General features: G+C 46.1%; 1 protein-coding gene across 6 annotated transcripts in view; it reads left to right on the top strand.

Annotated features, from left to right (window-relative positions):
• Positions 1-17,397, top strand: part of LOC147732719 (mitogen-activated protein kinase kinase kinase 5-like) — a 1,007,398-nt gene that overhangs the window by 666,234 nt on the left and 323,767 nt on the right. For 3 of the 6 annotated variants that reach the window (XM_086957271.1, XM_086957268.1, XM_086957273.1), the window contains one exon: positions 7,995-8,163. In XM_086957271.1, the coding sequence (XP_086813397.1) occupies positions 7,995-8,163 (169 nt within the window). Of the gene's footprint in view, positions 1-7,991; positions 8,164-17,397 lie in introns of all 6 variants that reach the window. The other 3 variants (XM_086957270.1, XM_086957267.1, XM_086957272.1) reach the window with 1 other exon arrangement.

Raw genomic sequence — 17,397 nt, 5'->3', positions numbered from 1 at the left:
CAAAGATCTCCGCGAGAAAGGGAGGATCTGGGTAACAATGGGGCTCACAATTGCAAAATGCAACATTGAACATTGGGGGGTACCGGGAAATACCATGCCTGCGAGATTGGGAGAGGGACCTCGACTGGTGTGGGATTGCTGAACAAGCGGTATATACAGGCAGGGGGGTGCCCCATGAAGGGGGAGCAGATCTGGAACATGTGGAATAAGTACAGTGGAAATTTGTGTGTGAACCCGGGAGAGGGGATACAGCCAGGGCACAAGTCATATAAAAAGAAGTGGGGGGATGCTGTCACCGGAAGTGACGTCACGAAAGGTGCCGAGCTCCTCATCACATAGAGACCAAAGAGTGAAGTTGAGCTGTTTGGCTGGGGGGACGGCGTCCCCCCGGTAAAATAAGTGGGGGGACGCCGTCCACCCGTGTGGTACCCCGACTCGAGCCCTGGATACAGCGGGGAATAAACCAAATGGTCGATTCTCGTAGCAGTAGAGACAAAAGACAGAAGTTCAAGAGACTGGTTGTGAAAAGGTTAACCAGGAACGTGGAAAATGTACAAACAATTGCAACGGGTTTTGTGTAATGTGTAAAATGTATTATTTCCTGTCACAATTGATTTAAGATTATTTTTTTAAATAAAATTAAATCCCCATGATGTTGGAAGAAAAGAATGCAAATTTGGTGTGGATACTTTGTGGTCAAAAAGTTACAGGGTCCTACGCGCGAACTGCCCCAAATAGCCAAAAAAGGCTTAGCACAGGGGGGAAAGGCCGAGCAGCGAAGGAGTTAAAGTCAAATGACAAGTCATGGTGTGTCCTCTGAAGATTCTGTTACATCACTGTGATGGAAATACGGCATCTCTTCCGTTATGTATGCGTGATGGAGTTAGCGTGAAATAGGTGCTTTTCAGCAAGGTCTCCCAATGTGACCGGGTCTCTGAATGTATATATCAGTTTAGCCAAATGGCGGCCTGTCACGTGTAGTAAGTTATGATAAACATTGTGTCAGACGTTTAATAGTGATTATGGCCTCGGCGACGGACCTAATGTCCGCACACTGTCATTGTGTCAGAGGGAGCTGAATATCATTCCTGCATGAGCGCGCCTGAAATCTCACCACAATGTGCCCATGCCGGTTAACGGGGTTGCTTTATTGAACACTGGGAGCACTTTCCCTGCATTTTCGGACGCCGTACCTGATTCTGCCCTGCAGCTGGGACATTCCTGCCTGTTTCTTTTTGCCGGTCTCCTCCCGCCGCTGCGTGCCTTCTGTCACCTGGCACTTGCAGCCGCAGTGGGGGGGAGACTACAACCACCATCAGTCTCAGCGGCAGGAAGCCGCCCCCACCCATTGCGCGCCCGGAGGCGCTTTAAATTTGAAGGTGAACATCAGAGGAGCGGGTTGCTTTATTGAACACTGGGAGCACTTTCCCTGCATTTTCGGACGCCGTACCTGATTCTGCCCTGCAGCTGGGACATTCCTGCCTGTTTCTTTTTGCCGGTCTCCTCCCGCCGCTGCGTGCCTTCTGTCACCTGGCACTTGCAGCCGCAGTGGGGGGGAGACTACAACCACCATCAGTCTCAGCGGCAGGAAGCCGCCCCCACCCATTGCGCGCCCGGAGGCGCTTTAAATTTGAAGGTGAACATCAGAGGAGCGGGTTGCTTTATTGAACACTGGGAGCACTTTCCCTGCATTTTCGGACGCCGTACCTGATTCTGCCCTGCAGCTGGGACATTCCTGCCTGTTTCTTTTTGCCGGTCTCCTCCCGCCGCTGCGTGCCTTCTGTCACCTGGCAATTGCAGCCGCAGTGGGGGGGAGACTACAACCACCATCAGTCTCAGCGGCAGGAAGCCGCCCCCACCCATTGCGCGCCTGGAGGCGCTTTAAATTTGAAGGTGAACTTCGCGTCGCGGGACGCCCGGGGCTAAGCCCGGGCAAAGGGCGGGCCCTCTGTGGCCCTCAGGGGACCTAAGGTGACGGGACGGGCCACCCCTCTTACGTGTTCCAAATAAAATTCATTATTCATTCCTGATATTACCGTCAGGATCCGTGTTTACTTGCTGCCCTCATCGCAGTCGGCTCTGATCCGGGACTGTTTGGGAATTCAAGCAGGAAGGTAACAAGACTTCTTTGGTAACCTTGATTGACTATATTGACTCTAGAGGGGTAAAGATTGTAAGCTATTACCACTAGCATCAAAATGTCGAAGGCAAAAAAACCTAACGTTCCGGGTAATACCATGGATAATTATTTAGTACAAGTGGTGGAAAAAATTAATCTTGAAAGGAGGGCTTCGTTGGGTCTGAGCTCCCCACTATCGTTGCCCCAAAACGAGATCTCTGATACGGATCTAATTGCTCTGGGCACCCCGATTGTTTCATCCCCAGCCTCCCATGACCTGGACATGGGGCTACCACAAAATGTATCAGCCATAGAACACTTAGCTACCACTATTGAAGCACCAGCTGGAGATTTTGAGCTAGACATAGAACCCCCCCTGCATGAACAAGATCTAGATTTGGAGATAGTTGATTCCTCCCCCCCCCCCCTCACCGGATGTTCCTGTTCCGGCTCCAAGAGTAACAAAAGCTATTGCCAACATCCTGACAAAAAGAGAAGGGCTAAGGTCTAGCAGGAGAAAGCCAGCTACTCCGCCTAACAGGAAAAATATAGATGGGAATGCGAATAGAGGAGATATGAATCAAGGATGGGATGAAGAGGGTATATTAAAAAAACTCATGGGTATGCTGGACATTAAGTTAAACTAGCTAGTAAAACCCTTAATCTCAAAAATAGATCAGCTAACTGCTAAAATAAATAAATTGGAAGACCATGTAACAGCAACTAACAATAAAATAGGGGAATTGCCAACCATGTTGGTAGAAAAGCTGGCTGAAAAAACTCAATTAGAAGTTCTACCCCAAGGTGAAATAGAGCTACTTCAGAACGAGCAAGCTCGACCCGAGCGTGGCCCACAACAAGCTAACCTTCCTACCACTCCATCAATCGAGCCTGAAGGCAATTGCTTACTGCAGGGCCCCTACATAGAAAACAGCCCTATGGAGCTAATTGTTGAAGCTTCACCCCTTATCCTGGTTCTTGCCAATGTTCCCCCCTTAAATATAGGTCAACAAGAACATCCAGAATCTCTATTAAACAAGGCATTTAACTGGTTAAGTAATAACATGCATATGTGTCCCGGGGGCGACCATAAACTGGCAGAAGATTTATTAACCGCAAGACGGGTAAAATGGATAGGGAGTAGCACTAAGAAATTTTCTGGGGACTGTGTGATCCTGAGTCTTAAAGGCCCCGAAGTCTTACCTGAAATCTTGAATAACCTTTTTCCACCTCAACGCAGAACAGCGGAGTTAATCCCACTAACCCTGGACTTTTTTTATAATAGGAAAGGCCTAGCATCAAACCCGAGCATCCTGAGAACTAAATGGTCAACAGTGACCAGTAGATGTGCAAAGGGGGGCCTAGCCAATGTCTGGGGATTAACCACATGCGCGCTGCTCTTATTCTGCTTGTATGCTGAGTTTTTGTAAATCGCACTTTACATGACGAGCTGGGCTCGTCATCAGTGTGCGAGGAGGCTACACCATGACGAGCCCAGCTCGTCATGAGTGTGGAAGGGGTTAAACTTAGATAACAGATATACAGCATTGTCTAATCTAAATGAGTGTGACTGACTCGTAATGGATAAAGGACTATTAGTGAAAAATGAGGTACGACATCCTACAAGCCAACTAGACAATCCTATGGTCCAAAATAATAAAAACATGGATCCCGGCCACATGGTCCCCAAAAGTCCAAATAGCAACATACTTATATCAGGGCCAGAGGATCTTATCAACACTAGTCCAGTAGTTGGGAATAATACAGGACCTGAGCAGGGGGGCCCATCAAGAAGGGATGTCAGTATAAATACGGAGTTGGCATGTACACTAACTTTTATATCCTGGAACATAGCAGGTATAGCTAGCAAAATAGATAACCCTGATTGGCTTGATTATATAGACATGCATGACATAGTTATGTTACAAGAAACCTGGTCAGTCGACCCAGTTTTTCGATTGGGGTATTTACATTTTTTTAAACCTGCACTTAAAGGTGGAAAGGGACGTCCCTCTGGAGGATTGTCGATATGGGTTCGTCAAGCATTGTCCTTTACCATATCACAAAGGCAAATAACATCAAATGATATTCTAGCACTAAATATCAAATGGCCTAATGGACAAGAAACAGCCTTGTATAATATCTATGCCAGGGGGGTTAGTGCAGGTATTCCTTCTGATGTCTTTTCCACTCTAGAACAAGACATTGAAACCCTCTGTTCTAATCCACACATTATAGTGGGTGGTGATTTTAACTCAACCTTTGAGCCCCTAGGTGAAGAGGATGGGAGTCTAACGGAGGAGGAGGATAGTAGATGGGGAATACCACAATTGGAGCTCCCTCCTATAAAAAGATGGAGTGCCACGGCCATTAGAATTAAGAGCCTCTGCCTTTCTAGAGGCTTGAGAGCTGTGAATGGGAGAACACAATCCGACCAAAAAGGGAACTCCACTTTTGACAATGGTCGTGCCACAAGTAGGATTGATTATCTTTTAATTGATGTAAGAGCATGGCCCCAACTACTAGACATGGAAGTCGTTCTACGATTAGAGAGTGATCACCACCCCCTCTATATGACATTCCATCCTTATCAAGAGTCTAGAGTACCCACTAATAAAAAGCTGATGGTAACACGAGATCTTGTCTGCTCAAATAATCAAAGACACCTGAAATGGGGAATGTTGTTAAGAGATGAAAGGAACCTAGAAAATATGAAAAGTCAGGTAAGAGAGGAAGTGAGTAATATCATAGTGCAATCTGGGACTCGTAATTTCCAGAAATACATGATGGAGGCTCATAAAAACCTATTCTATAAATTACAAAGCTTTTTTATTAAAACAGTAGATCATACCCCAGCCAAAAAATCCATAGCCGTTAAAGGCTGGTACGATAAAAGCTGTAGAATGGCAAGGCAAAACTAAGTCAAAAACTAAAAATAGGAAACCCAACAGCTGTTAAAAGGGCAAGGGATATCTATAGGCAGACACAAAAACAAGCAAAGAGGAGATGGGATGAAGAGGGATGGAGCGAATTAAAACAGGCATGTACCAACAAAGATTCCAAGCGGTTTTGGGCCCTAATTAAATGGAATAGGGGTGGGACAGCAGATCAACCACAAAATCATGTGCCAATAGATGGCTGGAATGATTTTTTTAAACCTCAGTACGCAAGAGCCTCGACATATGCATCCATATCTCCCCCCCCCAAGCTATATTTTTTCAGCGATCATATATTCACTGAAAAGGATGTTAACTTGGCACTAGATTGTGTATCGGGTGGAAAGGCGCCAGGCATGGATGGCATCCCAGCTGACGTCTTCCTATCTGACCGTGCCTCTTGGTGCACATATTTCACAATGCTGTCAAATGCTATCGCTATGGGTGGAGAAGTCCCAGCCTCATGGAAAGGGGCAGAAATCATCCCTATCTATAAAAAGGGGGACAAAACCCAGGCAAAAAATTATAGACCCATTAGTCTGATTGATACAGCGCAGAAAATAATGGGTCGACTAGTCCAGAATAAACTGCAACAATGGATTGAAGACCAAAATATACTGTCACCTTATCAAGCGGGTTTTCGCCCCTTGACTAGTAGTGTTGACCAAGTCTTTTATTTTCTAGCCGTGTATTGGAGAAATGTCACGCTGCGAAAGGGAACATTGTATGCAGTTTTTGTGGACCTAAAAGCGGCGTTTGACCTGGTGCCGAGAGAGAAATTGTGGGAAACCCTGGATGAGGTGGGAATAAGTCCTGAGCTCCTCACTTTGCTGGTGCGCCTTCACGAAAATAATTATGCGAAAATAAGGTGGGGCAAACAGGGGGAAGTGACATCCCCCTTCCCAGTAGAACGAGGGGTGAGGCAAGGGTGCGTTCTGGCCCCAACGCTTTTTTCAATCTACATAAATGGAATTGTGGAGCATTTAAATAAATCTCCAACTGATGCTCCAACCATGGCAGGTGTACACGTCCCCGTACTTATGTTCGCGGACGATACGCTTTTATTATCACGTACGCCTAGTGGATTGCAGAAAGCGGTTGATGCCTTTGGGGTTTTTTGCGATAGTCGAGGCCTGGAATTAAATACCAGCAAAACTAAATTTATGTGCCTGAACTCCCAAACAGGTTTTAAGGGGACGATAAAATACAAGGGTGAACCACTGGAAAAAGTAGATGCCTTTGCTTATTTAGGAATCACCCTTCAAAATGACATGAAATGGAATTCACACATCAACATGGCATCTTTAAAATTTAGCCAGCTAGCAGGTGCAGTTACAGTCAAACATAATACTTCTTTGACAAGACCTATAAATTGTGCACTTGAAGTTTATAGTATGAAAGTAGTAAGTGCATGCCAGTATGGGTCTGAGCTCTGGGGTTTTTCAAATCTAGGTGACCTAGGGCGGGCGGAAAATAGATTCTTACGAGGGCTTGTTAGGGCCCCACAAAGTACATCTATTATCCCACTTAAGATGGATCTAGGTAGGAAAAATATTGAAGACATTGCCCGCCTACGTCCCTTGCTATACTGGAGGCGGTTAATGGTAACCCCAGAGTTAAGTCACTATGCATCTGCTTTTTTTGATGTTGTGAAGTTTGATTGCTTTCATTCCATTGTATGGCTAAATGAACTGCGGAGCACACTGGTGAAATTGGGTCTGGACCATTTGTGGGGTAATAAGGATGTTGCCCTATTTCCTTCAAAAAAACAACTCAAGGATATTTACTGGGAGTCAGTATATGCAACACTGTACTGCAAAGGTTTGCAATCTTCCCTGACCTTACGCTTTTTGGATACAAAACAAATTTCATCATACGAAAAATACTGGGATGTAGTTGAACGTCCATTGGATAGGAAATTATATTTCCAATTTCGGGTGGGAACTCTCCCAGTGAACGCTTTTACACAAAAATGGTCTCCACTAAAGGACGCTTATTGCAACCATTGTAAAAATGAAATAGAGGACATTGCACACTTGTTTTTCATCTGCCCCCTCTATGTGACCCCGCGCCAAAAGTGGTTAAAACCAACCTGTAGGAATTTGGGTACTCGTTGTTGCTCACAGGCCCTAAGAATTTTAATGTCTGACACCTCAATACCACTGGTAATAGGCGTAGCAAAATACCTTGCATGGGCGTGGGTAATAAGATCTCGTGCTTCACGGCCTATTGAATAATATGATTTATTAACTGCTGGTATAACCTTCCTTGTCCATTTTTAACATTTTTATATGGAATTTTATAAAATTGTATGTATACATTTTATAGTATTACTAGCTTTTCGATTTTTGCTGTTTAATATGTTTTTTAATGTAGTATTTTAAGTATTTATTGTATGATGTTTAGGAGGTTGCTTTTATGACTAAAAGTCGAATAAAGCTTTGAAACGAAACGTGTAAACCGAGTACTAGTTAATGCTTGTCGTTGGCATCGCTAATGAGCCTCATTTTGCCACCGTGAGGAGTGCCGTGGCTTACTTTTGAATTATGAACATTCACACGGCCCATATTTCGGCACCGGCACTTAGGTGGGCAGTGTGCCAACTCTAAGCCATCTCTGTGTCAAAGTGCCAGGTCACCTGCTTTGGCACCACTCGAAAGAAGGACATCCAAGACCTGGCATGTCTGGGCTAAGAATATAGGAGTTACTACAGCAACTGGCTTTGACGGTTTTAAATATTGGTCGTTTCTAAACTGAGAGCCTTTTTAGAGCTCCAATCCTTTATCTGTGAAATACTAGAAAACAGGAGCTAGAAGTTGAATCTATGTGTTAATTTTTAAGGGTGTATTTGTTTGTGGTTTTTGTGTCTGTATGGTTACTTGGCCTCATGCTTGTTTTTCTCCCCTATTTCCTACTTTGCCCTCCTACACCCTCAGCAGAATGCCATCGAAGCTTGTCTGTGCCAGTCAGCCCACGAGAAGTTCAGGTGGACAGAGAGAGGCAAAGTGAGACATGGTCCCTGAAAACCAGGCACAGCAATACAGACTTGACACAGAACGGCATGGGTCCGGCCCAGTCCTTCGGAGCTCTGCAGCAAAGCTTTGTAAGGTAATGCTTGCGCACTTCCACACATTTATCTACGTGGGATTAGGAAGGGGGAAGATGTTTACTGCCAGAGTACATATATGTATACGGTGCAAAGGTGGGGACAAGGGGTATATTAAAGACAGTACTCCAGCAGACCTACTGGCATCATTTAAAGTTCATATACAGCATTCAAGCCTTTGCTTAGAAAACATGATTTTTGTGTTTTATTGCATTTCTTATATAGCACCAGAATCGACCCCCGAAGGGGTATCTCTGCGCTTGCCTTGGGAACCCGTCCTGGTTTTTCCCTGTGAGATAGCCCCTACAGGGCATCCCCAAGGTGAAAGCCAGGCATCCCGCCGCGGGGGGCCGTTGTGGAGATTAAGCAAGCTTAATGCCCAGAGTTGCAGAGTGTGAACCCATGATTAGGTCAGGCACCGAAGCGAGAATTATCGAGTCCGTGGACATTTGAGCTCAACACCCTGCCGCGTCGGGAATCGAACCCTGGTCCCGGGTCTGACCTCTGCTTCAGGGTCTGCCTGCTCTAACCAGTGAGCCACACTTCTGTTTAAAAGCGTCGCGTTGTGCAATTTAAAGCCATGCTTGGAAAGGTAAGCAGGGGTTCATTTGTGTGAGGGATTCGAGGAACGTTCAGAGATAGGAGATTTAGGGGATCTCTTTTTAATGATTTAAAAATGTTAATTTTTAATTGATTTAACTATGCAGTCTTTCCTTTATAAGTGGAGCAATGAACATGCCAGAATGGGACACCAAAGTCATTTTCTCTCTTTTGATTTAGGCAGGAGGCTCTTTGCATCACTCTTTTTTCCAGACTTCAGGTCCTTCACTCTGTCCATTCGCATTCTTCAAATCGTGTGTTTTCAGGTCTGCTAGTTCAGTTGGATCATATTAAGTGAACCAGAACTGCTACTCCCAGAATGTTTTTTGTGGCTAATTAAAAACCTGGTCCATCTGGTAACCTAATGTCTGCGCTTCTTCGCGTTAGTAGATATTTGTCACAGAATCAAGTACCTAGGGCATAATACGGTCACATGCAGTCTGGGTGCTTAAATACACTTCTTTCTGGCTGTAAAGTAATTAAACCTCCTATCCTAATCCCATTTTTAAAATTACAAGGTGTGATAGTGGCTAGGTGATAATACCAAATGGAGGTAACTGTTCCAACGGTAGGGGTGCTGCAAGTCACCCACTCTCCGTAACAAAAGAGAGATGAGAGGGAAAAATGAGGAGGTGAAAGAAAAGACCTAGGTATCGGATCTACTAGTAAGTGGCAAGCACGATGACTTGTCTTTTGTTGCCCTCACACACCCTGAAGGATGTCATGCTTCATCATCGGGCGTTTGATCCTCGTCAGGCCGGCGCTGCAATGCCCAATGGGTCCTTAAGGGTCTCTTTGTCAGAGATCTTTTGTTAGCACCAGTGTCAGATGAGTGTGGGTATGTGTGGGGAGGGGGGGCGGGGGGAGTCCTATGTGAAGGGTGAGAATGTGCGTGCAAGTTAAATCTGGCTACAGGTAACCAAATTGCTGTGATTTATTATGAATGTACCCTTGTCAGACTAAAAGACCCCAAAGGTCATGAGTTACTCCTGCAGGCGTAATGTGCCCAAGTAGTAACTAAAAGGTCAACATGTTTTGCACCTCACTAGTCAAAAAGATCCGTGGCGCTTCATCTGGACCAAACAAAGTGGTGTGACAATGAAAGTGAGTGGAGGGGTCAAGGACCCAAATGAATCAGGGCGGGCCAAGTCTGTGACTAGCTACAGCGAGGCTAAAGCTAAAATAGTTAAGCCGCTGCTGAAAGAACCGAACGGTATGAAGGAATTTGCTCCATAGGCTAGTGCGTGATGTGACCCGCACCGTAACAGGAGTTTCCGTCGGTGTACTGGCTCTCAGGACCTACCCGCCATCACGCCTGCCTGCATATTGGTGGCTAGGTGATGTCACATCATGCACCGTGCAACTTTTGTTTGCTTATTGCCAATAATTTAGGCACCAAGTGGCACAGGTAGAGAACATTAGAGATCCAAGAAGTGAAAAGAATCATAGCACTAAAAGGGCAGCATAACATGAGTAAAAGACTGCTAAAAAACTAAATTGCAGCAGAATTGTAGATGTTTGATACATGTAATAACCTGGAATTCATAAGATTTGAGATCCAAAAACTCTGATAACCAAATCACTGTTATGCTTGTTATCAGGTGGCACTGGAAAGGCACGTAAATGTAAAGTTGCTTATTCAGCCTTATTTTAAGGATTCTAATGGATACTGCTGACCCTCCGAATCCTCACCTTGGAATATTTCATAGTAATGCTCCCTGCACCCCCCTAAGTGCCAGCTTGTAGCACCGCACCGCCCCTGTAGTGACAGATTAGAGTCTCATATAATCGCCACTGCTGCGTGCTTACCTTCATTTCTTTCTCTGCTCCCCATTCAACGTGGATTAGTAGCTCCGTTCCTAAATTTTGTGGGTTGCTCAACGATTTCTAAAACTTTAAACCCGTGTCTAAGTTAAAGTTATCTCTCCTGAAAATGACAGGATTCAGGCCGCGTCGCATTTGCAGACGTTAGACCCAAATCTGCAGGAGGTAGGTTGTTGGTACCTAGACTCTGTATGCGACTCTACGCTGTGTGATTATTGTGTCCTCATGCACTCAAAGGCATTTCTAGATCACGTGTCCAAGTTGTACATTACAAGGGGTAAAAAAAGGTTGCAGCCTTCCCGTAAGTCATGTTCCAGACTTGGTCCCAATCACAGGGAGTAAGAAAGTGCCTCTGTATATACTGTTCCCAAATAGGTACAGTGTGCACAGAGTCAACAGTCCCCAGAGGTTTGGCAGAGGCTAAAGTTAGATATAACCTTACTCTCCAAAGTGGTAGCTTGGTTGAGCAGTAAGGCAGTATCAGAGGACAGTGTAAAGCAAATACTGTCACACACTCGAGAACTGAACTCTAGGCCAATTGTTTGTAGAAAAAATATATACTTGTTTTATTTTAGAACCAACAATAGGTATCAAATTATACTTTCTCAGATTGAGTTACTTTTAGATAAATCCTTTCAATAGACTTTGGAATAGGATAGTTACAGTTGTTGCAATAGGCAACACAATTTCAAACACAATGACACATTGAGCTCAATGGGAATTTCTAACAGAAGGCAATAGATTACTTCTAGGATTACTTTTCGAACTGCAGGACTGTAACCTAGATTCAGTCCTGGGACATGTACTGTAAACAGTTGAGCAAAATCGATTAAGTCACAGTAGTGATTTTTAAGCAATATTTTGGTATTTTAGAAGTTGACAATAAATTTCACAGAAAACAGTCAATGATTTCCCATGGAAGACATTCACTTAGCAGGAAAGTGGGGTTATGGTTACTCTTTCTAACTCCGTGATGGATCCTAGATCCAGCACTAGTGCACCACCTATAAACATCTGAAAGATTGTGTTTTTGTTATACAGACAATTTTTAACGAATATTTGTAAGTTTGCAACATCGACCCTTGGAAACTTTTTCAGCAAAAACCAGGCAATGTTATCCTATGGAAGGAAATTCAAATTGCAGGTAAAGTATGTTTTCGTTACTTTTGTAATCCAGTGCTGGACTCCTAGGTTCAGCCCTGGGACATCTGTCTAAAACAGGTAGGTAATTACGTTTTTATAGTTGGTACGGTTTTTAAAGAATATTTGTATGTAGTTTGCAAAAATCGACACTGAAGAAATTTCACAGAAAACTAGTTCATGGTTTCCTATGGTATAAAATTGGGTTAGTGGTAAGTACGGTTGTCATTACTTTTCAGGGTCAATGCTGGGCACCAAGATCCAGCACTGTGGACTCTCCTGACAACAGGTGAGTATTTTCGTTTTCGTATTTCGGCTGATTTTAGGCGAATATTTTAATGTTTCAAAACTCCACACTTTGACTGGTTTCACTTGGAAATTCTTCTATGTCACCCTATGGAAGAATAGTGAGATATCAGCTTTTGGGTAAGTACTTGACTGGCAGAGTTAAGGTTCTGGGCATGGACTCAGGGGTCTTCCAGGGTCAGGTAAGTATAGTTGTTACACCCTCAGCTGTGCAGGGGCAGCCGGGTGCAGAGTGAGTTAGGCCTAATGTTATCCTCAGGACGGCAGGGGACCCTCTGTTGGTGGCTGCTGTCTGGCAGGCCACGTGGCTGTGGGAGCTGGACTCCTGGTCACTTGCTCAGAGCAAGTGGGGAAGTGAGGTAGGATAGAGGTTGCACTCCCTGGGGCACTCAGGCGGCTGGGTGCAGGGTGCTTTTGAGCCGTCGGGCGCTCAATGTTATTCAATGGGAAAGCTGGAAAGTGAACAAAGGCTGCAGGCTCGGGACGAAGATTCTTGAGGTGCGACCACCACTTTGAGAGGTAAGTTGGGAAGCTGGAGGAGGGGTGGACACCCAGGAGTTGGGCACAGGAGGCCATGGGGCGCCGGGTCCAGGGGCGTCTTTTGGCGTAGGGAAATCTTACCCTCAGCTGGTCGCGGTAGGGGGGGTCCCTGGTTGTGAGGCTGCAGGTGCCGCCGAGGAGGGTCCTTGGGCACTGGATTGTAGGTCACAATCGCCAGGGGGACGTCTTCGTGGTGTTCGTTCACTCCAGCACAGGCCTGGCTTGGTGAGTGCAGTGTGTGCAGGGTTCACGGTTCTGGGCTGATGCCAGGGCTTGTTACTTGCTTTGAGCAGTACCACTGCTTGTGGGAGACCCAGGTAGTTGGAGTCACAAGGCAGTCAGGTCCTCAGTGGTTAGCAACCTCAAAAACCCCGGGAGTCGCCAAGGTTTAGCAGGAGCAGGTTCGAGGGTCGACAGGCCTGTAGGGCTGGGGACAAATCAGTTGGTGTCTTGCTCTTGTTAGCAGCTGCATGGCAGGTCTTCTTTCTTCTTGTTCTTCTTTCTTGTTTTGGTATCTGGATCTGCTGAAGGAAGGTTCAGGGTGCCCCTAAGTACTGAATTTAGGGGTCTTACAGGTAGGATAAGGGCAGGGACCAATGGGTCCCTGTCCTGGGGTGAGTACATCCCCTATCCTGCTCCTCTCCTTTGGGAGGGGGCAGGAGCCTATCTCTGATTGGGCAGGGCTCCCCATCCTCAAGATGGCGGGAGCCTGGAGTTGTGCTTCACCTCGCCTCCCCCAACTGAGGGGTGGGGTTGGCAGAGGCTGGCACCCCCCCTTCCCTTCCTTTGTTTTACCCGCATATCTTCCTGCCATAGTGGGGGTCAGAACCGGTGGGAGCCAGTTGCTGAGTACAGCAAGAGGCCTGGAAAAGCTCACAAAGGCGGCATGGCTTTGAAGCTCCCCCTGACCTAGCTCCTTGTCCCAGGATGTGCATTGTTGCATGCCCAGGACAGTGGATGGCTCTGTACCCAGGGGTCCAGCAACATGTCGACTGAGAGGCTGCCTAGACTGCCACACAGCAAAGACACTGGTAGTTGGTTAGGTTTCAGGGGGCATTTCTGAGATGCCCTATGTAGTGCTTTTTACATTAAATCCCACACTGGCATCAGTGTGGGTTTAATGTGCTGAGGAGTTTTATACCAAACTTTTCAGTCTTCAGTGTAGCCATTATGGTGCTGTGAAGTTTGTAATGACAACCTCCCAGCACCATATACTCTTAATGCATCACTGCACTTACAGTGCCCAGGAATGACCCTGGGTACTGTAGGGGCACAGGGCTCATGCACCTGTGCCCACACCACTGGCATAGGGCACCCAGCTAGAAGGGGGACTGATGTATGCCAGTGCAGTGTGTTTGTGGGCATGGCACACAGGTATGTGTGCCATGTCTACTCTGTTTAGTTCTGTGCCAAGACACCCAGCCTGCCCAGGCAGTGTATGGGTGTCAGGGTACAGGGCCCCCTAAGGGTAGCACAATAAGTGCTGCAGACTTAGGGGTCTTCTCTGGTCACAGTGCCCTGGGTACCTAGGGTACCATTTACCAGGGGCTGACCTGTGGCCAGAGATGCCAATTGGGTTAAGGTTTTGGTGTAGTTTTTAGGGAAGGAACACAGGCCCTGGGTACCTGATTGGCCAGGACCCAGGGCACACCAAGGAAAAGTGCATCAGTTATCAGGCAAGAAGTGGAGGTGGGGTTACTGCAACAGAAACCCACTTCCCTACACAGGACTGTTCCCATGACTGTTCTGCTTCCCGCTTGAAGTTTACCAGTAAGAACAAGTCCAACCACAAGAATTAAAGAGCAAAGCATGGCTCGACCAAATCCTGCCAGCCCAACTCAAAGGAGAAAGCACAAGGGCATGAAGATGCAAGTCGCACTCTGTTAAGGTCACTTGTCACTGAGCCAAGTCCTTAGCTGATTCTTACGCACTCAGTTTCCCAGGCCCTCCTCAACCCTGTAGCAGATTGAGGCCTTCAAAGAGACCTTGCAATAGATATGCAGTGTGCTTCTGGCTCCCTCTAGCATGCCTAAGGATCCCAATGAACCGCGGGATCTCCAGTTGGGGGTCGCCTGTCGTTTTTCCGTTGTGCCCTCTTCCCCCTCTTGTTATCCGCTACCACATCTGTGACACCCCTGGTGCAGACTTCTATACCAGCCCAAGGATCTACGCCAGTTCCACCCCAAGGCAGTTGCCGGCCTTTGCTGCTTCCTATGTTGGCTCCTGTACTGACTTCAGCCAAAACTCAACCAATGTCGCTGTACTAAATTACAAAAGTGGGCATGATAGTCATACAGACTGACTCTAAACATGCTCCTCTTCTGTATCAGAGCTATCAGCAGAGGCTCCACTATCTTTTTGTTTCTGACTCTTGATTCTTTGCCAGAACCAGGGTGCGCTTATGCATTTATTCATGGTCAGGGGGATGGCTTGCTGCTCCATCATGTTTACAATGCCTTAAATCTTGAGTTACAAAACACAAGTGGGCTTGACACCTCCACTCTCCCCTGATACAGAACTTGACTTGCCCCTGAACCACCAACGGATGAGACCGCTTCATTTGCAGTGGTGGATCAGAGGGCTGCTGAGGAGCTAAAGCTACAGGTACACTTTATTGAGAATAAAGCAAATGTTGTGACAGAAATCCCACAGCTTGGGATAGCAACACCTGAGCCCTTGTTTCCTTTTAATGATGTCTTTACAGATACTCTGATAGCTACCTGTTAGAAACAATGTTCTTGTCTGCTTCTAAACAGAGAGTTGGCCAGAAGTTCTAGACTGGCATCTGGTGACCCTGATTTTTTTCCCTCCAAGTATCCCACCCTATAGAGCCTTATTGTGCATTCCTCAACCAGTAAAGTGAATCATGATTCATTATCCACACTTCTCTAAATGGGCAATCTGAGGATTGGATGCAATTAGACAAAGCATGTTTTTTTCCACCCAGTTTGGCATTGCGATCTGGCACTGCAGTTTGCCAGTTGGGTTGCTATATTTATGCCCTTTGGTACATGGCCAGTGATGTCTTGCTGGCCCTTTCAGAAGATCTTAGAGCCTCTTTTGCCCAGAGAACAAATGCTGGGCAAGACTGTGGCAAAAATGGTAAGCACACTAGATTGGATACCACGGATCATCTTGGCTGGGCAGTTGGTTTCAATGTAGTTGTTTGTCGACATTCATAGAAGAGGTCCACTGGGTTCTCTGGCATTGTTCTGGCCGCTTTGGTGAGAAGGCAGACTTTGCTTTGTAGCTCCTGTCCTCCAGGATATCCTGTCACAGCTCCAAGACAAACTTGCACTCTTCAAACAGCCATTTGGCCACAGTCCCAAGGGTCCATCTCACTAAAGCTGGAAGTCGATCCTTCACCCTCCAGGGCACTCAAACCTGGAATAAGCTCCCTTTAGAACTGTGTCAAATTGAAGGTGAGGGGCCTTTTAGAAAGAAACTTAAGATCTGACTTTTCACAGATTATTCTTTAGCGCTCTATTTCTCCCTGCACTCTGTATAGTGCTGGGGCACTTTTGAGTAGCTGCGTGCTTAACAAATCCCTTTTTCATTAATTCAGATATAATAGAGCTCCTTTTGGCTATTGGTTCCTGAAAATCAATTCCCGCATCCCTATTGAACATTTTAGAGGCTACTTCAGGTGACTTGTGTAAGGAAACATGCTTTTTGCAGGTTTACCCCCCATTTGTTTACTCCTAGGTACTGGTGTAATGGTTTTGAAATGCCCTGAACCCAGCTAGACATGACTTGGCGCATGTGCTCTGACACTTAAAATGGCGTATGTTTAATTGGCTTGTTTGCCAATTGACAAAGCATATTTTTCTTGTAAGTACCTAGTATACGGTACCAGGGGTACTAAGGGTCTGTAAATTAGTGGCCCCCAGAAACTGCAGCACTTTTTGTGCCACCCTGAGGGGGACAAAAAATAACATGGCTCTCAATCTGCTGACTGGAAGGGCAGTTTAAAAATGGTAACTCGACATAGCCATTTAAGGTAATGGCAAAGCCCAAACCTCCTTTATTAATGTAAGTAAGTCACACCTAAGGCAGGCCTAACAAGCCCTAATGCAGGGTGCTCTATATTGAAAAATGGAACATGTACTTTTACAAGTTCCAGCCATAAAAACCCTAAATTGTTTTTTTCCTGTGGAAAGGCTTGACGCCCCATTGGCCAGTACAGAGTTGCAGGTTGGTACCCCAGGCCCACTAACTTCTGAATGGGACTACTAAGGGTACTACTGTTTGATATCAAATGAATCAGTACATTACATCCGATTTAATGGTTACATCGAATTTAACTTGACAGGTGGGCAAAGTGCAACATTAGAAGTTGCCACTTTAGTTGCCCAAGGTTTCCAGGGCTGTTTACTGATGTACATGGGTTTTTTCCTGGAGACCGCTTTCTGCCCTCCTGGGGAGAAGTGCAAACAACTCCCAAGAAAGTACACAATAGGGGTCTGCATGGGATAGAGTTGTTACCTTCCTCCTGCAGGAAGCCACACTGGTATTAGCCTAAAAGATAAGCTTCAAGGGAGAAGCTGCCTTTCAAGGGAACATTTGTAACACTTGGGAGAGAGGATTCTCTGTTTAGGCAGACAGGCTGGCACTGGGGATAGGAGAGGAGAATCCAGTTGTCAAATCATTATTTCCAGGTGCATGTAGCCCTGAGGAAGCCACACCCTGGGGTAGGCTAGGGAGCGCTAAGTGTCAAGAGAGGTGTCTCGCTGTCTTGAGAGTGGGCAGAATGGTACATTCTGTGTTAGCCATATACCACTCTCCCCAGGAAGTGGTCATCAGGAGAGAGTGAACCCAGTAGCCCA

Source organism: Lissotriton vulgaris, chromosome 2_1 (genome assembly GCF_964263255.1).
Source record: "Lissotriton vulgaris chromosome 2_1, aLisVul1.2, whole genome shotgun sequence".
Lineage (NCBI taxonomy): Eukaryota > Metazoa > Chordata > Amphibia > Caudata > Salamandridae > Lissotriton > Lissotriton vulgaris.
The sequence above is the reverse complement of the archived record's forward strand: the minus strand, read 5'-3'. Positions and strand labels throughout refer to the sequence as shown.